This window comes from Octopus sinensis, linkage group LG8 (assembly GCF_006345805.1).
Source record: "Octopus sinensis linkage group LG8, ASM634580v1, whole genome shotgun sequence".
Lineage (NCBI taxonomy): Eukaryota > Metazoa > Mollusca > Cephalopoda > Octopoda > Octopodidae > Octopus > Octopus sinensis.
Window position 1 is genome coordinate 19485156 of NC_043004.1, and position 27113 is coordinate 19512268.

The window sequence follows — 27113 nt, forward strand, 5'->3', positions numbered from 1 at the left end:
TGATGGGTGTTAGAAAAGGAAATGGTTGATGCAATAGAGCAGGTGGAAGTGGGGGTGGTGTGAGGCCTCCTCATAGACAAGCATTCCCAAAGTGGTTTTAAAATATCAGTTTTGCTGTGGTAAACATCTTTTTGAGTATAGCAAGGCATCAGATATTTTGGTCCTTTGTCAACTCCTTTACAAGGTCCAACACCCTGAAATCAGCCTTCAATACTTCTTCCCATGTCTTACTGAATCTCCCCTCTTTCACAAGTTCCATCCACTTTCAGTGATTGGTACTTCTTTATGCAACTGTCCTCTCCCATATACATCACATGACCAAACCAGTGCAGTTTTCTCTCATGCACACTACATCTATTTCCTCTTAGGCTTGACTTTTCTCTCAATACAACAGTGCTTTGTTGCGCAAATACACTGACATTACACATCCTCAGAGCATACTCACTTCATTTCTCTCTAGTCTTTGAATGTCTTCTGCATTCAGTGCCCACATCTCACTATCATGTAGCATTGCAGTTCATACACATGCATCATACAATCTTACTTTCATTCGGGGAGATAGACTTCTGGTTATCAACAGTGGTAAAAGCTCTCTAAACTTCCTCCAACCTATTCTTATTCTAGCAATTACATTTTTGATACATCCTCCTGTACAACTAATTTGGTTATCTAAGTAGCATAAATTATCCAATATCTCTAGAGAGCCTCCAGAGCATTTGAGAAAATCAATTTCTTGTGTATCTGTACTCTTCATGGCTCCTGTGCATCTTTCACAACAAACACTTTCTTTGTTAACCTCCCTACTATTCCACTGCACCTCTTGTGTGTCCATAGCTTGCACCGAGTACACTAAATGAAATTCTTGCCTATACCCTTCTTACATATTAAGCAGGATCCATTTTCTTGCTTACTAGGACCTAGGCCCTTCCTAGGTTAACTTTAAAATTCTAGGTTTTGCTTCCATACCTGGAATTTCTTTTCTAGTTCTATTACAAATTCAGCTATGAGAGCAAGATCATCAGCATATAGTAGTTCCCATGGAGAGCCAGACTTAAATTCCACTGCAATGCCAGGAGGAGGATGACGAATGGGAGGAGGCTGAGGGCTAAGCCTCGGTAATCACCTACTTGTATACTAAATTTATCACTGTGCTCATGGTTAACTTTTACCTTATTAACAGTACCCCTGTACATGGCCTGCACTGCTTTCACAAGCCCTTCAGCTACCCCTAGTTTCCTCAGAGACTACCATATCACTGAGTAAGGTAGTCTGTTAAAGGTTTTCTCCAGATCAATAGGCTAAGTATAATGGCTTATTCTTAGCTTAATACTACTCACGTAGTTAACTGACTAAGAAAATAGCAATAGTAGTGCTTCTTCCATGCACAAAGTCAAACTGCATTTCAAGTAGTCTAATTGTGTGCCTAATTAACCGGGCCCTAACTCTCTCCATAACTTTCATCACCAGGTTCAGCAATTTCATGCCCCTATAATTACCTCTAAAGCATCTCCTTTACCCTCGAAGCAGCTGACTATAATGTTGCTACACCAGTCACAGTGGGTGATGCCTTCCTGAATAACCCGATTAATTATATGGGTGACCAGACTATATCCTACTCTACCAGATAGTTCAAGCATCTCATCAGTGACTCCTGATAGATCAGGAACTTTCTCTGTTTACATATCTTTAATTGGCTTATCCATCATACTGCTGAGCAGTGGGATAGCTGCTCCCGTGTAGGGTTCACATGAGAGAGAGACTCCTTTTTTCTCATTCATTCATTCATAGTAGCTCTTCCATGCCTCCTTTTCAGAATCACTAAATGTAAGCATACCATTATTCAACCATACACACATCTCTATTCTCTGACACACAATAGGATGATTTATCAAAGGGTTTCCTCCTTCACTCCGTCGGTTATGATGACGAGGGTTCCGGTTGATCCGAATCAACGGAACAGCCTGCTCATGAAATTAACGTGTAAGTGGCTGAGCACTCCACAGACACGTGTACCCTTAACATAGTTCTCGTGATATTCAGCGTGACACAGAGAGTGACAAGGCCGGCCCTTTGAAATACAGGTACAAAGGGTAATGTAAATGCAACAGCATTCTTAATTTTTACCCTTTGCTCAAACAGTTTCATGAAGACACCAAATGTAAACATTCAGAAAGTGACATATACATATACCTTCATAAGTTTAAAGCCTGTTTTTTCACTCTAGCAGTGTTGGGTGGAGATGTATTTAGGGCAGGATTTTACAGCTGAATGCTCTACCTGTCACCAACCCTAAGCTGTTTTTTAGTAAAGGATGCTTTTTTTTATTCCACAGGTTTTTGAAAGCACAGCACAACCAGTTGAAATGTTAACAAGGAATATATTATCATTATTCACCGTTTTTGCTCAAGTCAAGTTGTGGGTTGTCAATATTCATACTCATTTAACATGCATATTTAATACATATATATTTGATATGTATGCATATATATGCTGCATTTGGATGATATGCTTTTTGTGCAGCAATTTTTTTTCTTTTTTCTATAACTCAGAGAGGAAAGGCAATACCCCATCATCATTATTTTGAATTAATCAACCATTATTTCATTGCTTTGAAATTTCAATGAAATGATTGTTTATTTTTTGAATGATTTTGTAGGGTTTGTGTGAGATGCTGGAACTGGCATAAAACAGGTAGAATATTTTGGCTGGATATGGCCGGTTTAAATGCTAAATGGTTAATCTTCATGTTTACATGCTCATCAGTCAGAAGGAATTTGTTGCAAAGCGGACTTCTTAACTATTGAGCTATACAGCTCCTAAGCTGCGATGTATCATTCACCTTCACTTTCTGACCTTTTCTAGTCTGTATATATCCTATCAAGAGTACATGTTTACATTAAATAAAATATTTGGTGGCGATTTCAAGTTAAAACGAAAGATCGCCAAATATTTATGTTGGTTGTTATTTCTACAAGTTAGCTTGTAACAAAATACGGAAATTAAAGAAATTATTTTTACCAGTAGAATTAGTGTCAAACAAAATGCTTTGCACTATTTATTTACACTTATTACGATCTAACTTAAAATCACAGCAAGATCATCTGAAATCCAGCTTCCTGGAGTCGACAAAGCAAAGTAATTGTCAAGTAGTAAGTTCTCATAAAATTCCTGGCCTTGCGCCTCTATTAGAAATTATATTATTATTAAAATCGAAGGTTAGTGGAGAGCACCACACTATACTTAGTATACCGACAACAATGTAGGTTATCTAATATTTAGTGACGTTAACAATGAAGTTAAAAATATATTACTAGCAAATAACATATAACACAATGAGATTTCACTGTCTCATTAAAAGAACACCTATTTAAGTTAAATATATTTCAAAATTTACAGAATAATTCAACGAAAGGAAAACAAAACGACTTACCTGCAGCGGTGACCTTAGCCAGACAAAACTTCCGGTCGTTCGGGTTGAAGTATATTTTAATTTCACAAACAAGTTTTAAAAATATTTCATATAGATATCATTGTTATATACAATATATATTCTAATGATTTTTAATCTAAAAATTTTTCTTTAATATTTCGCTTGTGTATTTTGAAATGAAAAATATTTGTGCTGCGAGTTTCTGCCCGTATCTCCTAGAGTATGATTTACAAATGACGGCCAGAATACGTAGATCGAGTCAGGACTCTAAGTGTGAACATAAACAATCGAAAATGGTGGAGAAGAAGTGTATAGACGAACGAAAAAAAGACAGAGATCAACCTCCCACCAAGGCAAGTTATTTATAGGTTTATAATTAATATTTACTAAGCAAATATCTCCCCTCAAACTATTGTCGTCACTTAAGACGCAGTCGATCAACAGATTTCATAGTTAAACAACCAGCGGAGGTTGTTGGCTTTCCACTAAGCAGTTATCTTTATATGGAAATGTTTGGGCAATTACACATATAACTTCTGTACAACTCATTGCTATTATGTAGTATTTTAATTACTAGTTTAAATTTATTGGCCAAATTAGTTGTTGTTTAACCATCAGTCAACCTTGATTGATTAAGATCTACAACCAAGATGCATTCCGACTAAGACAGTCACGTCTTTTTATCTTTAGTCTAGTTTATCTAATATATATATATATATATATATATATATATATATATATATATATAGTTCCTTAGTTATCTTTGAATTTAATTTTGGATCGCATCGAATACGTCGTAATTTCAGTGATATTTTCGATATCTAAATATGTTGACATAACAGAAAGAGGCATTTTACAACTAAAGATGTGATTTTCTCTTCCCTTATTTTTGTTGTCTAAAACTTTGAATGTTTCACAATTCTTCAAAATATCTGTGTCTACTTATAAACGAGGAATTACCTTGGATTCTACTTGCATTTATTGGAATCTGATTGTTTGATATAGTTGATTAAATTGTTTTAAAACTCAGTGCTTTATCGATGTCTTTTAAAATCCCCTTTTCTTCTTAACAAATACTATATACATATATAATTTAGGCTGAATGATATCTAAGGAATATTTGTTGACTATTTCTACGGATATGACGGTTATACAGTTGACCCCGTTTAGCTATTGCGATTAAAATACCTTTAGTTGCAAATGTTTTATCTCAAACGTTTTCATTTGACACACTTGTGTTGTGCATGTATATATCTATCGATCTAGATGTATGTATAGAGACAATGATGCGAATAAACAACTAAGGCTGCGTGGATCTGATATACAAAATATCTATTCAAGTAAATTGAAAGAAAGCAAAGACTGAAAATTTTCAGACGATGAATAGTCAGGCATAAATATATAGATATTTATATATTAACAGAGCAAACTTACACAGAGTACAAAAGACAGAAAAATAAAGGGGAGAAGGCATGGTGTTACCTACTGTCTTTGGTGAAGGTTTCGGGTGATATTTAAAATCATTTAAGCGCTAGTTTTCTAAATTTAGAATCTCTGGATCTCATCTTGAATTTCTCTCTGTTCGTATCTATCTATCTAGCTATGGTGTGTGTGTGTATATATATATATATATATATATACCTAGCTAAAACCAAAGTCTTAATAAGTAGGAAGGCAGGCAAACCACAAATCCCTTCAGGTAGATGGCCCTGCTCGATCTGTAGTAGAGGTGTAGGTAGATGTACCCAGTGTAAACTATGGACACATAAGAGATGCAGTAATGTCAAAGGAAGGCTAACTGGGAAAATAGTTTTTGTATGTGGCAGATGCTCGGGAGCAATAAACACTGAAAATGCGCAGAGAACAACTTCCGCCAAATTCCAGGGATGAAAACTAGAAGTAGTTGATAGCTTCTGTTACCTAGGTGACCATGTCAGTAGCGGGTGAGGGTGCGCTGAAAGTGTAGCTGCTAGAATAAGAATAGTCTGGGACAAAGTAATAGGTAGACTGTACAACGCATGTGTACGAACAGCCATGCTACATGGCAGTGAAACATAGTCTGTGACTGCTGAGGACATGCGTAAGCTCGCAACGAATGAAGCCAGTATGCTCCGATGGATGTGTAATGTCAGTGTGCATACTCGACAGAGTGTAAGTACCTTGAGAGAAATGTTGGACCTAAGAAGCATCAGATGTGTGCAAGAGAGACGACTGTGCTGGTATGGTCATGTAGCAAGAATTGATGAGGATAGCTGTGTGAAAAAGTGCCACACCCTAGCAGTTGAGGGAAGAGGTAGACCCAGGAAGACCTGGGATGAAGTGGTGAAGCACGACCTTCGAACTTTAGGCCTCACCAAGGAAATCACTAGTGACCGAGACTTTTGGAAATATGCTGTGCGTGAGAAGACCCAGCAAGCCAAATGAGACCATAATCTCGTGGCCTATGCTAGGGGCGTAACCAGCCCACTTATGCATACCTTTTCTTTCTTTGGACACTAAAACTCTGCTTGCGAAGACCTGTTGGGGCAAGTGTAATCAAAATCAAATTTGATGACTGGCGTCCGTGCTAGCGGGATGCAAAGAGCACCGTATGAGTGTGATCATTGATAAAGTGGCTAACTGGCTTCCGTGCCAGTGTCACTTAAAAGTCACCATTCAAGTGTGATCGTTACCAGTGTCGCCTTACTGGCACTCGAGCCCCATACTAGTAGGGTATTAAGAACACTATCTGAGGGTGATCGTTGCCAGAGCGGCTATGTGGCCTCCGTGCCGGTGGCACGTAAAAGACACCATTCGAGCGTGATCATTACCAGCATCGCCTTACTGGCACCTGTGCCGGTGGCATGTGTAAAAGATTTGAGCAAGGTCGTTGCCGGTACTGCCTGACTGGCCCCGTGCCGGTGTCACTTAAAAGCACCCACTACACTCTCAGAGTGGTTGGTGTTAGGAAGGGCATCCAGCTGTAGAAATTCTGCCAGATCAAGATTGAAGTCTAGTGCAGCCATATGGTTTGCCAGCCCTCAGTCAAATCGTCCGACCCATGCCAGCATGAAAAGCGGACATTAAACAATGATATATATATATATATATATATTGTCGGTAAAGCATAAATCTGAAAAAGAAGCACACTCTAAGTTAAAGAGCAGTATATAATATCAATAAAGTTAGATAAGGCCTTTGGGATCTGCGCCGTTAAGCTAAACGCTTTATGGACGTGAAACTCAGGGTAATCATAAACCGGCCTTATCTAACACTATCAACATCAATGGAATTTGTAGTTGTGGTACCAGTGCCGGTGGCACATAAGAGAACCATCCGAACATGGCTGTAGCCAGCACCGCATCGACTGGCCTCCGTGCTGGTGGCACGTAACAAATACCATCTGATTGTGGCCATTGCCAGCCGAGCGTGGCCGTTCGCCAGCCTCGTCTGGCACCTGTGTCGGTGGCACATAAAAAGCACCCACTACACTCACGGAGTGGTTGGCGTCAGGAAGGGCATCCAGCTGTAGAAACACTGCCAGATCTGACTGGCCTGGTGCAGCCTTCGGGCTTCCCAGACCCCAGTTGAACCGTCCAACCCATGCTAACATGGAAAGCGGACGTTAAACGATGATGATGATGATGATATTACATATATATATAATAATAATGAAAGTTTTAGGACTAGTCTTTATTCAGTACAGCTATCGTTTTGACTCGTCCTGTAACTGTCTGTTATGAGAAGAATTTTGTGCATCTAATTGTGTTGCACCAGTCAGTGCAGTTTGTATCATAACCTAGATGCAACAGGACATCTAAGTAAGCAGAACACCCACTTCTTTACGCATGCACCTGATGTGACACAAACTCCACTGATTGATGCAACACAGTTAGATGCACAAAATCCTACGCGTAATGAAGAGTCAAAACGATCGTCGTACTGAATACCAAATCTATCTTCTGTTCCCATATGACTCTCTCAGTTAACTTTTGCGGAATATCTGAAATAGATCCAGTGGAAATATACTCCAATCGTGGATGATACCAGGTAGCCAAACTGTGAATGTGCTTTATTCAACATACTAATTGACATAGATCCATTTGTCCAAAAAATTACACACATAAACACACGTACTTATGTGTATATACTGAAGTTGAGGAATAATTTATGAGCGGGTTTTTTTTTTTCAAATTTATTTTTAACAAAAAAAAAAGCTACAAATTAATCAATGATATACTCACCATTGTTGTTTATGACTTCTTCCTATTGTTCAATAAGTTTTTCGATGCTTTAGGGATAGAAATCTTCTGGTTTTGACTCAAAGAATTCGTCCCACCAAGCCTTCAATTCCATGTCATTATTGAATGATACACTGTGCAAAGCATTCAAAAGCGATTGAAAGAGATGAAAATCTGACACTGCCAAGTCTAGAGAGTATGGAGGATAAGGCAGCACTTCCCATTCAAGTTCTTGAATTGCGGCTTTGGTTATATTAATGATGTGAGGATGGGCAGTGTTGTGTTGCAGAAGAACGCCATTTTGCCTGTTCGGTCTTTTTTGGCTTGAGTTGCTTCATTGAGTTGGTGCATTTGTTGAATGTAGAGCTCTGCATTGAATGTTTGGTTGTGCTCAGGCAGTTTGTAATGAATTATGCTTTCCCAGCCCCAACTTACACACAACGTGGTCTATCAAGGATGAAGGACTTGTTTTTCTCGCGGAGTCATTTGTTTGTTGGGGTTGAGCCATTCTTTTCGCTTCTTCATATTGACATAAAGGCACCATTTTTCATCACCAGTGACAACGTGGTAAAGAATATACTGTTTGTGACCATGTGTTGAGCAATGTCGAGTGAGCAAACTGGCAGCGATTGTGTAGCATTGTTTTTTGTTGTTTTCCCTCAAATTGGTGGCACCCAAGTGCCTAGTTTCTGAATCTTGCCCATTGAGTGTAGGTGGTTTACCACAGTTTTTTTTTTATCACAATCCATCTGTTTCACCAATTCTCTGATCATTTGACGTGGATTTTTGTGAAAAAGTTGATTCGATTACTCTTCATTGAACTCAATTTTGTTGACCAGTGTGTGATCTGTCCTTGAGGTCAAAATTCCCATTTTTGAAGTGCGGAAACTAATGACGGGCAGTACTTTGAGACATTGCTCCTTCTCCATACACTGCACAAATCTCACAAGCGGCTTTGGCAGCTTCAGCACCTCGATTAAATGCTAAAACCAAATGGTGTCAAAAATGCTGTCCTCTTGATATTCTATTTTAATACTCTTTTACTCTTTTACTTGTTTCAGTCATTTGACTGCGGCCATGCTGGAGCACCGCCTTTAGTCGAGCAAATCGACCCCAGGACTTATTCTTTTTGTAAGCCCAGTACTTATTCTATCAGTCTCTTTTGCTGAACCGCTAAGTAACAGGGACATAAGCACACCAGCATCGGTTGTCAAGCAATGCTAGGGGGACAAACACAGACACACAAACATATACACACACACATACATATATATATATACATATATACGACAGGCTTCTTTCTTTTTTACCGTCTACCAAATCCACTCACAAGGCATTGGTCGGCCCGGGGCTATAGCAGAAGACACTTGCCCAAGATGCCACGCAGTGGGACTGAACCCGGAACCATGTGGTTGGTTAGCAAGCTACTTACCACACAGCCACTCCTGCGCCTAATGATCTGAAAATACACAAAAATCAATAAAATTAAAATAAAAAAAAAACATACTATCTTGTAGGGCAAAAATTCTCTTTAAGTAACATAAAACATTTTGCCAATGTGTTTTATTTCTTCGTGCATTTTTAGATTTGAAAGAAAAAAATGTCATGAATTATTCCTCAACCCAACATTTTATTGTTTTACTTGTTTAGTCATTTGACTGTGGCTATGCTGGAGCACCACCTTGAGTAGTTTTAGTTGAACAAATCAACCCCAGGACTATTTTATAAGCCTAGTATTTATTCTATCAGTGTCTTTTGCTGAATCACTAAGTTACGGGGACATAAACACACTAATACTGGTTGTCAACCAATGATGAGGGAACAAGCACAGAAAGTTACACACACATAGATATATACATATATATATATGACAGGCTTCTTTCAGTTTCTGCCTACCAAATCAACTCACAAGGCTTTGGTCAGCCCGAGGCTATAATAGAAGACACTTGCCAGAGGTGCCATGTAGTGGGACTGCGCCTGGAAATGTGATTGGGAAGCAATCTATCAGTGTGTTTTGCCAAATGGCTGAGTTATGGGGACTTAAACACAGCAACATCGGTTGTCAAGCAATGGTGTGGGTACAAACACAGACACACACTCACAAACACACATATATATACATACATACATACATGAGAGGAGACAGGTATAAGCACGTCTTGTCTTTAGGAAGGAAATGGACAGAAAGATAGATTCCCTTTCATCATGTGTCAGTGACGAGAGAGTCAAGGAGGAATGGTGAAAAGGAGAGGAGAAGAATAGGGAAGGGTGGGAGAGAAAACCAGAAAGGATGAGTTTCCCTCTACACCTCTGCACCTGCTCTCTCGGCTGTTGATATCCTCAGAGACAACATCATGTCCTTATCTCCCCCATATCTCCTTGTCCCTCCTCCAACTTCCTCCCCTGCAACCTCCTCCACCCATCTTACCCTTCATCTCCTCTCACCTCCCCATCCATCAACCTCCAGCTCTTCGGCCTCTCACCCTTGGACATACAAGAGTTACCATTGCATTTGGTAACACCTACTTCCAATATAATGGTGTGATTTACGAAGACTTCTGGCCTACCTATGGGATCTAGCCTTTCAGACCTGCTGGCCATCATGTACGTGGTTAAGCTAGAATGCACAGCACTCAACACCTACTGCTCATGCATCTTCTCCAGGTACGTTGATGATATTCTTATCATCACATCCTCCAGGGATGAGGCCATTAACATACACCAGACTTTCAATAACACTGACATGAACATCAAATTCAAGATTGAACATCCAGAAGAATCCAGAACCCTCTCTCTACTCAACTTTCAACTCAAGAACACAGAGGAAGGTTCCATATTTACCAAATTCTACAGAAAAGCTGCTAATAGAAAACTTTTCGTCCACCACCAATCAGCCTTACCCATCAGAGTTAAAGCTGCATACATGAGAAACAAGATTGCACGTATAGACAACAATTGCAGCAATGTGACGGACAAAACTGTCAACTCCAAACAGTTCCTCAGAGACCTGCTGCTGGATGGATACCCACCATTTTTAGCTAAACAATGGTGCCTAAAGAACATCAAGTTCAATAAACTCTGGAAGAACCATCATACTCCCAAGTCTGGCACTTGCTTCCTAAAGCTACCACACTTTGATGACAGAACTACTGCAGTGATACAACACACAGTCCGCAGGGAAGGACATACAGATAGTGCACACTGGCCCTTCCCTGAGAAAAGGTCTGTCCAAGAACAACATCTCTCACTACCCCGAGGAGTGCATATTATCGAACTGCCCCATCAATGACCCTGAATTGTGCCAGAGGACCTATGTTGTATATGAGATCATCTGTGGCAAATGTGCTGCATCCTACATGGGAAGCACGACAAGAAAACTGCATATACGCATTAAGGAACACATGCAGACAGACACTTCCATGAAGAAACATCTACGGGAATGCTAGATCCGGGAATTCACAGTGTACATCAAGGCAACACAGCAGAACAGGGTCAACCTTAGAATCTCTGAGGCCATCCTCATACACCAAAAGAAACCTAAGATCAACAATAGAAAAGAGTTATAGGAAGATAGCTGGTTGTTATAGCAACACCTTTCTGCACATGTCCACTCTACACATGCTCGCACACACGCACATTGACAACAATCATCAATTTCTTGAAAATGGGGTCATAATCCCAAAATATTGAATACAGGGTAACTCTACATTAATTCACATATTTGTTTTCTTGTGGTTTACCTTGCATTTACTTCACATTGTTTTGGCCCTACCCATGATCCTTTAAACAATATTTATATATATATATATACACATATATAGTGATGGCTTGTGGTCAATTTAATGTGGCAGTCCTAGGGAAGGGAAGAATGCTACTGCTATTTAGCCCCGGGAAACATTGTTTCTAACCACATGGCCTTGCATTCGTTCCCACTGTATGGTACCTTGGGCAAGTGTCTTCTGCTGCCAACATCATCTATCTAAGCCTATGAATGAAATGTCACTTATGTAACTTGGAATCCTGTTATATCACCTGATGAAGCATTTCTGCACTGTGGGGTGCATTGGAATTCATTATACTGTTCTCCACCCAATAAGGAGCAGTGCGGAATTACAATGAAATGATTGTTGTGATATATAAAGTTTCCAGCATACGTTGTCTTCTGTATAAATTATTTAGAATATACTCAACAAGCAGTGAAAGATTCCTAATGTAGAGCTAACGATGAATGTGCATTTACTGTGGATGACACCAGGTAACATAACAGGTGAATGTGCTCTGCTGGCACACTACTAGGGACATACTCAAAATACAGTTTGGATGCTAAATGTTAAATTTCAAATCTAAACTTTAATTGTAACACACACATACACACAAACAAACACATATACGTATGGCTGTATGGTAAGAAGCTTGTTTCCCAATCACATGGTTCTGGGTTCAGTCCCACTGTATGCCATCTTGTGCAAATGTCTTGTTCTATAACCTCAGGCTGAGCAAAGTCAGGTGAGAGGATTAGGTAGATGGAGACTGAAAGAAGCCCATTGTATATATATATATATATATATATATATATATATATATATATGTATATATATGTATATATATATATATATATATATATAATATATATATATGTATATATATTATATATATATATATATATATGTATATATATATGTATATATATATATATATATATATATATATATATATATCTATGTGTGTTTGTCTCCGCATCACCGCTTGTCAACCAGTGTTGTTGTGTTTGCGTCCCCGTAACTTAGTGGTTCGGACAAAGAGACTGATAGAATAAGTACCAGGCTTAAAGATAAAACAAGTTCTAGGGTCAATTCATTCTACTAAAAGAATTCAAGGCGGTGCATCCATCATAGCTGCAGTCTAATGACTGAAAGAAATAAAAGGTGAGATATAAATAGATGTGGCTGGGTGTTAAGAAGCTTACTTCCCAATCACATGGTTCCAAGTTCAGTCCCACCCTGTAGCACCTTGGGCAAATGTCTTCTACAGTAGTCTCGGACTGCTCAAAGCCTTGGGAGAGTATTTGGTACACGGAAACTGAAAGGTGTCTGTTGTATATATATTTATATATGTATGTATATATTTTATTCATGTCTGTGTGTGTTTATGTTTGTCCTGCCCCCTTCCCCCACTATCACTTGACAACCACCGTTCTGTACGGAACTATGTTTCTATCATTTTCTGTAACCTTAGGAGCCTCTTGGAAATACATTACTACCATTCTTCTTACCTCAGGAGCCTCCTGGGGTTAAAAAGTTGGTAGTAATGTAGTTCCGTATGGAACATACATGTAGAAGTGGCAACAAACATTACATATTTTATTTGTTTCAGTCATTTGACTGTGGCAATGCTGGAGCATTGCCTTTAGTCAAGCAAATCGACCCAGACTGTCAAGCAATGGTGGTTACAGGGGACAAACACAGACACACACACACACACACATATATATATACTCATATATATATACATATGGGCTTCTTTCAGTTTCTGTCTGTCAAATCCACTCACAAGGCTTTGCTTGGCCCAAGGATATTATTGAAAACACTTAACCCATGGTGCCCACAGTGGGACTGAACCTGGAACCATGTGGTCAGTAAGCAAGCTATTTACTACACAGCCACTCCTGTGCCTGTGAAAGTAAAGAACTGGAAGAAATATTGCAAGGCATATTTTTCCAATGCTTTGATGATTCTGCCAAAATATAAATACACACGCTCACACGTATACAATTTTTCTTGTCACATTTAAAGAACCTGAAAAAACTTCTTTGTTCACGATAGTTTCCATTATTATTTTTTGTGTCTCAGAGAAAATTTGAAATGAAACTCTCATCAAGCAAACTACATATATATATATGTATGTATATATATATATATATATATATATATATATAGATATAGATATACATACATACATACATATATATGTTTTTGTGTGTGTGTGAGTAGTCTATGCGTGTGTTAGAGGGGATCATTCTGCTAGTAATAGTTGCTTTGTCCCTTAAAACTCTCACCCCATTAGTTTTGCTTAAATACAAAAAAGTGGAACAGTAAAAGCTGGAATTCTTTTTGACATGGCTTTGTTGGGTAGGAACTAAATAACAACAAGGAAATATATTCTAATCTTCTGTTGACACCTTTTACTTAAACTGTTCTATTTTTAGCAATATCATTGTTGTTCAAATTCAGACCACTCCTAATTGAGTAGATCTTAAAATCAAAGGCACCTGACTGTCTGACAGAAGTATCTAAAATTATATTTCCTAAAGTATTCCATTTTAGATGGCAGTAAAATTTCAATGCTATTTCTTACAGTTCAAACATCTACCTAGAAAACTTTCCTGCTGGCTGTCATTAGTGGGGTTATAGGAAATTTATCTCTTGCTACAAAAGAGTGTTTTCATGGGAGAAAAGTGAATTTTTTCCTTTTTTTTTTTTTTTGACCATGTCCTTTGAAATGGTGGCCGGGACATTTCTTTTATGATAAAAAGCAGTTTTGAAAATTTGATTTTTTTTTACCCCCACCACCCTCTGGATCAATTTTGGCCAATGTTTTTTGTACTACACTCTTAAAAGACATGGGAGAAGCTGTTTTGGTAAAAAAAAAAAAAAGTAATTATTTTCAGACAAAAATGTGATTTAAGAGAGATTTGGTTGTTGTTTCTAGCTTCTCCCATAATCACCTTAATTGTTTCTTTCTCACTCTCACATGTATTGATGTTTTTCAATATTTCTGTCCCCATAAATAACGCATTTATGCTAGGAAAAGATTTGAAAATTTGTGATTTTTCGACTCCACTCCATTGTTCCTGTTTATAATTTTAAAGTGTTGGAGAGTCTGAAAAGGTCATTTTAAATTGATTTAAAAAAGAAGTATTTAAAAGATAATTTATTTTAATAATGTACTTTTCTGGTTCAGTGGTGGCAGGGTTAAAAATTTAAGTTATAAATTTTTTTTGTTTTGCTTATATCCCAGCAATGGGCCACACGTGTTACTTCTGGATCATCAAACCCTAAAATGTGTTTATGAGGAGAAAAATATTAAAGAACATCAATCATCATCATCATCATCATCGTTTAACGTCCGCTTTCCATGCTAGCATGGGTTGGACAGTTCAACTGGAGTCTGGCAAGCCCGAAGGCTGCACCAGGCCAGTCAGATCTGGCAGTGTTTCTACAGCTGGATGCCCTTCCTAACGCCAACCACTCCGAGAGTGTAGTGGGTGATTTTATGTGCCACCGACACAGGTGCCAGACGAGGCTGGCAGACGGCCACGCTCGGATGGTGTTTTTTTATGTGCCACCGACACAGGTGCCAGACGAGGCTGGCTGACGGCCACGCTCGGATGGTGTTTTCTTATGTGTCACCGACACAGGTGCCAGGCGAAGCTGGCGGACGGCCACGCTCGGATGGTGTTTGTTACGTGCCCTCAGCACGGAGGCCAGTCGTTGCGGTACTGGCTACGGTCACGTTCGGATGGTTTTCTTATGTATATATATATACATATCATCATCATCATCATCATTTAACGTCCGCTTTCCATGCTAGCATGGGTTGGACGGTTCAACTGGGGTCTGGGGAGCCCGAAAGCTGCACCAGTCCAGGCAGATCTGGCAGTGTTTCTACAGCTGGATGCCCTTCCTAACGCCAACCACTCCGAGAGTGTAGTGGGTGATTTTATGTGCCACCGACACAGGTGCCAGACGAGGCTGGCAAACGGCCACGCTCGGATGGTGTTTTTTATGTGCCACCGACACAGGTGCCAGACGAGGCTGGCAGACGGCCACGCTCGGATGGTGTTTTTATGTGCCACCGACACAGGTGCCAGACGAGGCTGGCAGACGGCCACGCTCGGATGGTGTTTTTATGTGCCACCGACACAGGTGCCAGACGAGGCTGGCAGACGGCCACGCTCGGATGGTGTTTTTATGTGCCACCGACACAGGTGCCAGATGAGGCTGGCAAACGGCCACGATCGGATGGTGCTTGTTACGTGCCCACAGCACGGAGGCCAGTCGATGCGGTACTGGCTACAGCCACGTTCGGATTGTTTTCTTATGTGCCACGTGCCACCGGCACTGGTACCACAAAGATACAAATTCCATTGATGTTCATCTATTTTGATTTGTTTTGATTTTCACTTGCCTCAACAGGTCTTCACAAGTGTCACAAGAAGGAAGGTATGCACAGGTGGACTGACTACGTCCCAGGTAGGGGCCATGGGTTATGGCCTGACTAGTCTTGCCGGGTCTTCGGATGGTGTTTTTATGTGCCACCGACACAGGTGCTAGATGAGGCTGGCGAACGGCCACGATCGGATGGTGTTTGTCATGTGCCCACAGCACGGAGGCCAGTCGATGCGGTACTGGCTACGGCCACTTTCGGATGGTTTTCTCTTGTGTGCCACCGGCACTGGTACCACAAAGATACAAATTCCATTGATGTTCATCTATTTTGATTTGTTTTGATTTTGATTTTGATTTTGATTTTCACTTGCCTCAACAGGCCTTCACAAGTATCACAAGGAGGAAGGTATGCACAGGTGGACTGACTACGTCCCAGGTAGGGGCCATGGTTCATGGCCTGACTAGTCTTGCCGGGTCTTCGGATGGTGTTTTTATGTGCCACCGACACAGGTGCTAGATGAGGCTGGCGAACGGCCACGACCGGATGGTGTTTGTTATGTACCCACAGCACGATGGCCAGTGATGCGGTACTGACTACGGCCATGTTCGGATGGATTCTTGTGTGCCACCGGCACTGGTACCCAAGCGGTACTGACTACTTTTTATGTGCCACCGACACAGGTGCTAAATGAGGCTGGCGAACGGCCACGACCGGATGGTGTTTGTTATGTGCCCACAGCACGATGGCCAGTGATGCGGTACTGACTACGGCCACGTTCGGATGGATTCTTGTGTGCCACCGGCACTGGTACCACAAAGATACAAATTCCATTGATGTTCATCTATTTTGATTTGTTTTGATTTTCACTTGCCTCAACAGGTCTTCACAAGTGTCACAAGAAGGAAGGTATGTACAGGTGGACTGACTACGTCCCAGGTAGGGCCCACGGGTTCCCATCAGGAATTACTGCAGAGATGCTCAAAATATCTGGTAGTGTCGGCTATAGCATAGTCACCCGTATAGTTAACCAGGTGATACACGAAGGAGTCATACCCAATGACTGGTGTAGCAGCATAATAGTCAACTGCTACAAAGGTAAAGGCGATGCCCTAGATACAAATAACTACAGGGGCATCAAGCTGTTGGATCAGGTAATGAAGGTTACGGAGAGGGTTATAGCCCAGTTAATTAGAGAGAGAGTTAGCTTAGATGATATGCAGTTTGGGTTCGTGCCAGGGAAAAGTACTACTGATGCTATATTCCTGGTAAGACAGCTGCAGGAGAAATACCTAGCCAAAGGTAAGCCCTTGTACCTGGCTTTTGTTGACTTAGAGAAAGCCTTTGACAGGGTCCCCCCGATCCCTTATCTGGTGGTCAACTAGGGATAGATGAATGGTTAGTGAGAGCTGTGCGAGCCATGTACAGAGACGCAGCTAGTAAGGTGAGGGTTGGCAACGAGTACAGTGAAGAATTCCGGGTAGAGGTTGGGGTCCACCAAGGTTCAGTCCTCAGCCCCCTCCTATTTATCATAGTCCTCCAGGCAATAACGGAAGAATTTAAGACAGGATGCCCCTGGGAGCTCCTATATGCTGATGACCTTGCTCTAATTGCTGAGTCACTATCAAAACTGGAGGAGAAGTTTCAGGTGTGGAAACAAGGATTAGAATCGAAGGGCCTTAGAATCAACCTAGCCAAAACCAAAGTCCTAATAAGTAGGAAGGTGGACCAACCACAAACGACTTCAGGTAGATGGCCCTGCTCGATCTGTAGAAAAGGTGTAGGTAGAAACTCTATAAGGTGCACCAAGTGTAAGCTATGGACACATAAGAGGTGCAGCAATGTCAAAGGAAGGCTAACTAAGAAAATAGTTTTTGTCTGTGGCAGATGCTCAGGAGAAATAAACACTGGAAATGTGCAGAGACCAACTTCTACCACGTTCCAGGGAGACAAACTAGAAGTAGTTGATAGCTTCCGCTACCTAGGAGACCAAGTCAGTTGTGGGGGTGGGTGTGCTAAAAGTGTAACTGCTAGAGTAAGAATAGCCTGGGCAAAGTTTAGAGAGCTCTTACCCCTGCTGGTGACAAAAGGCCTCTCGCTAAGAGTAAAAGGCAGACTATATGATGCGTGTGTACGTACAGCCATGCTACATGGTAGTGAAACATGGGCCGTGACAGCTGAGGATATGCGTAAGCTTGCAAGAAATGAAGCCAGTATGCTCCGATGGATGTGTAATGTCAGTGTTCATAATCGTCAGAGTGTAAGTACTTTGAGAGAAAAGTTGAACCTAAGAAGTGTCAGTTGTGGTGTGCAAGAGAGACGGCTGCGCTGGTATGGTCATGTGATGAGAATGGCTGAAGATAGTTGTGTGCAAAAGTGCTACACCCTAGCAGTTGAGGGAACCTGTGGAAGAGGTAGACCCAGGAAAACCTGGGACGAGGTGGTGAAGCACGACCTTCGAACTTTAGGTCTCACCAAGGAAATGACTGAAGACCGAGTCCTATGGAAGTGTGCTGTGCATGAGAGGACCCGGCAGGACTAGTCAGGCCATATCCCGTGGCCCCTACCTGGGACGTAGTCGATCCACCTGTGCATACCTTCCTTCTTGTGACACTTGTGAAGACCTGCTGAGGCAAGTGAAAATCAATCAAAATAGATGAACATCAATGGAATTTGTATCTTTGTGGTACCAGTGCCTGTGGAACACAAGAAAACCATCCGAACGTGGCCGTAGCCAGTACCGCATCGACTGGCCTCCGTGCTGTGGGAACATGGTGGCACATAAAAACACCATCCGAAGACCTGGCAAGACAATACATGTGAGAATGACAAAAGAATTGAAGGTGGTCATGGGATGTACTAGAAATAACAGCCAAATCTCCCTTAAATCACACATTTTTTCGTCTGAAAATATTTACAAAATTAAAAAAAAATTTTTTTTTTAACCTAAGTGGCTTCTCCCATGGTTTTTAAATGTGTACTACTAAAAAAATTGGCCAAAATCAGTCCAGAACGGTGAGGTGAAAAAGAAATTGTAAGTTTTCAAAACTTCTTTTCATAAAAAGATGCCACCATCATTTTGAAGGACATGGTGAACAAAAAAGAAAAAAACAATTTAAGTCTGCCCTTTAAATTTATTGTGATATAAAACATTCGTGATCTCTAATGGGCTAAACAAGGTTTGGGGAGGAAATAAATGCCAAATTACAAAATTACACTGTATCATGAAGATAAAGTAGTCCGGGATGCTCTATATCTTATTAACAGTTGAGACATCTTTGGTAACTAATTATTCTGAACATTGCTTCATATTATGGTTCTCTTAGTCTGATAATAATTTATGTCAGTCTGTCTGTGTTTGTCTATCTATCTTCCTTTATCTAAATTCAAAAAGATATTCCGACACTTCCGAATTATGTAGAGTTTGAAGAAGTCATAGATAACGGTGTGGTTGAATTACTTGTGTCCTATAGAGAAAGTTTATTGAATAAGAACAAGCAGAGAACACAGATGAAAATACTTAAATTTCAAAAAATGTACACGTGAGTTAACTGCAAAGACTTTCGCTAAAGGTTGGCATTTATAGGAGAAGATCTGCAAGTTTTTGCTAATAACAACCCTAATTTTGGACATAACATGAAAATTACAAGGAGCTTATAATGAGCTCATTTCCTACACTGAACTGTAGAAAGAGACGATGTACTGTAAACATTAAACAATTCTGGATAAGCTTTACATCCCTCAAGTAGATGTTGATGATGAACTTTAAAGTAGATGACAGTGTCCTTTATCCATCCTTCCAGTAATTCTCATTCCACCAATACCAATTCCATCAATAGTCAACATCTTTTGTTGTAAGAACATTGTCCTGTAAGGTATTGCACTGTATTTTTTCTCTAATGTATTTCTCTTCAAATGTGTTTATTTTGTATACATATTGTACTCTATAGCTTTAGAAACTATTACTTTTATACATAAAAACTTGTTTCTCTCTCTCTCTCACTATATACATATATAAATATATATATATATATAAAATTAGAAAAAAAACACCTTTTATCATTTCAAAATGAACAATTAAATTACACCATTTTTGTAATTTAATTGTTCATTTTGAATTGATGAAAGTGTTTTTTCCTAATTTTTTAATATATATATATATATTATATTGTGTGAAATTTGATTTAGTATTTCTAAATTGAATTTTTTCCTTCTATGTTTGGATTAATATTCCCTCAAGTAATTATTATATATATATATATATATATATATATATATATAAATCTAGCAGAATACATTATCATTTTATAACATGAAAGTCAATAGGAAAATTAATTTCACATTATGACAAGTTTTCAGGTACTTGTTATTACTGAAGTGTATTTTTGAAAAGAGATAAAAATGTGATCTAAATTGATCTAAATATTTTTTTCACTTGTTTTTTTTACCTCCATCTTTTACATTTCTTAACCATATAATGCAGATAGCTGAAATATATTTTCGTCATTATGTTCTTGTATTTTTTAGAATTTATTGACATCCTCTTTACATGTTAACCATGGATTTTGAAAAGTCCATTAAAATTGAGGAGATTTAGTTTTACTTCTGTATAAACTAGTGATTAACCTCACACTTTAATTTTTTCTAAGTATAATTTATGAAGCCTACCTTTTGCATCTTGTAGTACATCTAATTAGTGGTTCTCTAATACTCCACTGTAAAGGACTAATAAGGCTGAAACATGCCTAAGTGCTGTTACCTCTACTTGCTGAAATGATTAACCCTTTATCATCCAGATTACTTTGTCAAATGCAATTCTTATTTACTCACATTGGTTTGAATTAATCATGTGTTATTTCACAGCTTTGACATTTTGAGCATGTGACAGTTTATTTTTAGAATGACATTGTAAAGTTGATGTGAGAGACCAGACTGGGTCAGTTTGAACATAAAACAGGTAGAATGTTTGGGCCGGATATGGCTGATTTAAATGCTGAAGGGTTAAAATAATATTAATCATTGAATGAATATTCTCTGTGCAGATATTTCTGATAATATTTTTGATTTTAACTACATAAAATAAGTTAGCACTAGCTTATTGACTTCACTACAGTATATCAGCCATCATCTGCAACCCTTAATAAGATCCTAGATCAGAAAGACAACCTAAAGAAACTGAAGACTTGTAGTCTTTTTATTTCTCTTTAAGTCTATCTTTCTCTTCCTTCTCCAAATGGGTTATCCTTGTAGCTCTTCTATAGCAAGACACCTATTTCTATCTTTCTATTATTCTTTTACCTTCTCATCATCATCATCAACATCGTTTAATGTCTGCTTTCCATGCTAGCATGTGTTGGACGATTTTGACTGAGGGCTGGCGAACCAGATGGCTGCACCAGGCTCCAATCTTGATCTGGCAGAGTTTCTACAGCTGGATGCCCTTCCTAACGCCAACCACTCCGAGAGTGTAGTGGGTGCTTTTTACGTGCCACCAGCACAGGGGCCAGTCAGGCTGTACTGGCAATGACCTCGCTCGAATCTTTTTACACGTGCCACCGGCACAGGTGCCAGTGAAGCGACGTTGGTAATGATCACGCTCGAATAGTGCCCTTTTATGTGCCACTGGTACGGAAGCCAGTTGGCTGCTCTGGCAATGATCATGCTCAGATGGTGCTCTTGGCACTCTACTAGCACATGCACAAGTGCCAGTAAGGTGCAATTATCACAAAGCCACTTCCCTCAATATTGCTCTCTCTGGTTGAGGTTACTTTGTCTTGCAAGTTGCTTGGTGACTCTGATGGTACTGGTGCTACAAAAAATGCACCCAGTATACGATGTAAAGTAGCTGGTATTAGGAAGCGCTTCCATCTGTAGAAACCATGCTAATAATTGATGTCACCTGATGACGATGTGGCAGCAGTAAGCTGTACTTATATTAACTCATTCAACTGAGCTAGTGACACTGGTCAGCATCAATGGTAGGCAATAACCTGTTATTCCTTCATTCTGTTCCTCTAATTCAGTTGCCTTAGCTGTTCTCAGCTAATCATAGTTGTGAAATGAACCATCACATTCCTTTTAATTTATATTTTCAGGTTGTTATCCGACGCTTACCACCATCTCTTTCACCTGAGATATTCCTGGAACAAATTTTGCCACTCCCTGCTTATGATTATTTCTATTATGTGAAGGCAGATATGAGGTATAGTATGAATCAAGACCCCTTTTTTTAATGTTTTTCTCTGTTATACATCTCTTGGTTAAATAATAATTTTATTTCAAAGAACCTATAACAAACTAAAAACTTTTACTGTGATTAAGGTTTTAAACATAATAAAAGCATTAAAAGTACACAAGAATATTGAACTTAGATATATGTGATCTCTGAATTTTGATCCTCATTGAGGAGATGATAAAGGACTGGACATAATTGGTAATACATGGGTTCAAGATGACGTCACACCAAAACTATGGTCCTGGAACCATAATATGTTTTTCAGACAACTGAGCTCACCCAGTTTGTTCCTGTCAGGCCTTTTCCATCTGCTCATCTCCCCATAACTCATCCTTCCATCTCTGTCCTAACTACTACAGTAATTGAAATCATCTTTTCCTGCACTACTAGTTAGTTCTTCCACTCCCTGGAATCACTGTTTTGAAATGCATACTTAACATAGTCTCTTCCTACTCATGATTTTTGTCTATCACCCTTTCTCTGTACTGCTAATTATCGCTCCCTCTCCTTTGAATCACTTCTTGTTGATTCACTCCTATGTACCTCTCACCACCTCCAACTTTATCCCCACACACTCTTGCAATATTTATTCACCCACCTCACACCCATCAACTCCCTGTTTCGCATCCTTCCTCTATATCATCATCAACATCGTTCAAAGCACCCAGTGCACTCTCTAATTGGACTTAGGAAAGGCATCTAGCCATAGAAAGCATGCCAAAGTAAACATTGGAGTCATAATACAATCTTCCAGCTCATCATATCCTGTTCAACATTACAGGCCATGCCAATATAGAAGACAAATGTTAAATGGTGATGGTGATAAATGTATGTAATAAGTGTACATGTATATGATGTGTATGTGTATCCTCCTCCTCATCATTTAATGTCCATTGTCCATGTTGGTATGGATTGGCCCATTTGTTTTTCTTAGTCTTGGCATGAATGCTTTTACCCGAGCTTACATCAACTTTGTATATGTATATATATGTGTGTATGTGTTTCAGATCTGATTCACTGATTATTACCACTGAATAGCAGTCAAATTTCCATCAAATCACGACTTTAATAAAATGGATTTGTTATTTAATCTTGTGTTAGGTACGTTAAGACTGAAAAATAAGATGGGATGATAATGACTGAAATGTCATTGATGACCTGCTTCATCAGGGTCAACGGTAGCTCCTGTTTGAAGAATTAAAGGATTAATTGTTATCATGATATCATTCAACTCTTAAAGTAACCGTATCTTTGTGCTTAGAAGAGATATTTCATTGTTGACTGTATATCATCATTCAAGGTACATAAGCTGCAAATGAGAGTACTTAGAGAAAATTTGAGTGCTGTAGACTAAAAACTTAGCCAGTTAACATATTGTGATTGAAATCAACTTAATTACAGTGATGTTGTGTGTACATGGTGTAAGTGTATGGAAATAAATAGCTGGAAGATGGCTTTGGTTCAATCAAATTTTAAAATGAAAAAGAGAAAAGTTAAGTATGATAAAGAGAAAGTATGTGAAGTTGAAATTGATAGTTATCACATAAGGATAAACCTGGAATGTGATAATCCAGACAAAGCAAACTGTTGAGAGAAAAGTGGTTGTAATCAGTGAATCAGCTGGAGTTCATGAAATCATTTACTGACTTTTCTTAAAAATTTAAATGCAGAGAAATGAATTCACAAGTTCATAATTTTTGTTATCTCCTGACAACATTGTCCAATGTTTTCTTCATAAGACAATAGGATATGATTTAAGGGTAATTTACCCACTATTTTTGGTGGATTGAACAATCACACAGAGGTTCCTTTGTTAGCACAAGTGCATGAGTGTTCAAATAGGTTGGTGGTAATGGATGAAAAGGAAAATTCATGATAATTATGAATTAATGAATAACCTTAAAAGTTTATACTATAACTGAATAAAATAATTTCATCTATACTTAACAACTATTTTGTATCTTTATTTTCTCATCTCTTTTTGCTTTTGTTTTTCTTAGTCTTGGCGTGAATGCTTTTACTCGAGCTTACATCAATTTTCCTTGTGCAGAGGATATTTGCACATTTAAAGATAAATTTGATGGATATGTTTTTGTGGACAAAAAAGGTATGTTGATTATATAAATAATATTCTTCATTATTTTGTTTACTTCATAAGTCTAATAATATTAATGTCACTTATTGGGCTTTGAGTTAATTTCTTATTTCCTTCTCTTGGACCATCACCAGATTTCAGCTTATTGCAAACTAATGAAACGCCTACCAATTATGAGTTAGAAATAGTAGTGTGTGTTACAATGTCTAGTAACAATTGAAGTTGGTTTTGCCTTTTATCCTCTGTTTGATTACTGTTCACAAACAAAGTTTGATTTTCCTGCTCCTGAAATGAGATTTGTTTTAACACTTTCGTTACCAAGCCAGCTGTAATGAGCAACAACTACTAAAGACCCTTCCTCTTCCTGTCGGTTCCAAAACTTTTAGGCTGCAACCATAAATGTAGGCATGATGTAAAGTAGTTCAGGGGGGATTTTAGAAATACTGAAGCAGAGACAAGTAGATATGTGCTGTGTGCAAGAGATATAAAGGAGAAAGGATCCTCAACCAAACCTCTAACAGGCAAGAGACATCTGTACAAATTCTTCTGGGCTAGTAACAGTGACAGCAGGAATGAGGTAGGCATACTGTTAGCTGAGAAATGGGTGAAATAATTGAGGTAGAGCATGCAATAAGTTAATTAAGATGAGAGACTAGTTTTAATCAACTCAACAGTGACAATTATCGTGACATGCATTTGTTACATGCTGTAGAGTGCTTGTTGTTAGGAAAGGCATTCGACTGTAGAAAACATGCCAAAACAGACATTGGTGCTAGATGCAGTCTTCCAACCATTTGCTTCCTATCAAACCATCCAACTCATGCTAGCATGGAACATGAATATTAATTGACAGTTAAGACAACAAAGTAGTAATAAAGTAGTGTATATGCTGTTTATGTGGCTAATTTGATTCTACTGTAAAATAATTTTTGTTATTAATTTGTATCTTCTATGAAATAATCTATGGCCTTGAATTACAAGATAGTACTTCAGTTGTTTTCAAATCTAACAATGTTTATTTGTATAGTCCTATGTTTTTTATCAATTTGCAGGCAATGAATATCCAGCGGTGGTAGAATTTGCTCCATTCCAGAAAGTTCCCAAGAAAAAAATGAGGAAAGCAGATACCAAAAAAGGAACTATAGACCAAGGTATTTCTTCTTCATTTTTTTCTCTTAATCTAAAATGGATAAAGCAATGGAATTTTTACTCTGAGGCATTATGTTTTTGTGTGTAATTGCATGATGAATGTTGATTACTGTGCCAAAGTTTCAGTTGGATGTCGACTAAAATTCCATCTGAGGTTCTGTTATTTTTGTCATTTAACCTGAGACTCCACCAGATGTGGAAGCAAAATCTGGTATCAGAGCCAAGATTATGGTTTTAGTGAGCATGAAAAAAGACAGGATCCTAAGATCCTATTCCCTTCAGGTAAAAGGTTCTGCTTTATATGTAGGAAAAGTGTTGGTAGGAATTTCATATGATGTACCCAGTTCAAGTTATGGACACCTAAGAGGTGGAGTGAAAGAATAGGAAGTGGTGTTCATATATGGATTGTGCACAGGAGCCACAAAAACTACAGATACTCAGGAAATGGATAGTCTCAAATGCCCTGGAGGTTCTTTAGAGGAAGTGAATAATTTCTGCTACCAAGGGGATCTAATTAATAGTGGGGGAGCATGCACAGAAAGTGTAATCTCTAGAATAAAAATAGGATGGAGAAATTCAGAGAGCTTTTACTTCTCTTGGCAGTCAAAGGAAGATTGTATAATGCATGTGTACAAACAACAATACTTCATGGTAGTGAGACTTGAGTCCTGAATGTAGAAGGCTTGCAAAGGCTAGAGAGGAGTGAGGCTAGTATGCTCCACTGGATGTGCAATGTAAGTGTACATGTGTGACAGAGTGCTAGTGTATTAAGAGAAAAGTTAGGCATAAGAGGAATTGGTTGCTGTGTACAGGAGAGAAAACTGCACTGGTTTGGTGCTATGATGTGGATGGATGTAGATAGCTGCACAAAAAAGTGTCAGTCACTAAAAGTAGATGGAACTCGTGGAAGAGGGAAACCCAGGAAGACATGGAATGTCCTGAAGTCCTATCTCATCTGAGGACATTGAACTTTACAGAGGAGATGATAAAGGACTGAGATATCTGGCACCTTCCTGTACTCATGTAGACCTATCCACCACAGCAGACTTGTTAATACCTCCCTCCCAACTAAAAGGGTTTTGGTCTGCAAGAGCCTCATGCCAGTGTCACATAAAAAGCACCAGTGCTAGTGTCACATAAAGCTGTCTGGGTTGGTGTTGACTAAAAGGCACTTGTGCCAGTGCCATATAAAAAGCACCCATGTTGGTGCCATGTAAGAAGCATCCATGCTGGGTCATGGTAAAAGTACTTAGGCCAGTGTTACACGAAGAATACTCAGTAGACTCTGTAAAGTGGCTGGCACTAGAAAGGGCATCCAGCCATAGAAACCAAGCCAAATCAGACTGGAACCTGGTGCAGCTCTCTAGCTTGCCAACATGGAAAACAAATGTTAAATGATGATGTCGGCAATAATGACAACAATTTACTTTCAAAAATAAAGCCTGCTATCTCTTCAATTTTTTTTTATATCGTTATTTACATTATTTCTTTAAAGATTCTGAATTCCAAAAGTTTGTTGAAAATATAAAGAATCCTCATTCTGAACCAACTGTACCAATTGAATCTTATTTGGAAGAACTGGAAAATAAAAGAAAAGAGCTAAAAGGTAGGAGAATTGCCAGAAGTTATTACTCTAACACTGTAGCATTGATCTCAAATTAGTTGATAAATAGATTTTGTGGCTGCTAATCATTACACTATTGATTGTTAATATGTCATACAGGCAGTACAATAATGCAATGCAGGGTTAAAGTTGGTTGTCTATTCAATTTTAGTACCTGCAGACACCGAGCTAGCCACCTTTTATCCATGATAGCG

At 39.0% G+C, this 27113-nt stretch overlaps 1 protein-coding gene across 3 annotated transcripts in view; it reads left to right on the top strand.

The window, feature by feature from the left end:
* Nucleotides 1-3630: 3630 nt before the first annotated feature.
* The window catches only part of LOC115214749 (regulator of nonsense transcripts 3A), a 54818-nt gene continuing 31335 nt past the window's right edge, over nucleotides 3631-27113 (top strand). For all 3 annotated transcript variants that reach the window (XM_029783766.2, XM_029783768.2, XM_036505274.1), the window contains exons 1-5: nucleotides 3631-3783; nucleotides 21912-22018; nucleotides 24052-24158; nucleotides 25199-25297; nucleotides 26791-26901. In XM_029783766.2, the coding sequence (XP_029639626.1) occupies nucleotides 3664-3783; nucleotides 21912-22018; nucleotides 24052-24158; nucleotides 25199-25297; nucleotides 26791-26901 (544 nt within the window). In that variant the 5' untranslated portion in view covers nucleotides 3631-3663. The remainder of the gene's footprint in view (nucleotides 3784-21911; nucleotides 22019-24051; nucleotides 24159-25198; nucleotides 25298-26790; nucleotides 26902-27113) is intronic.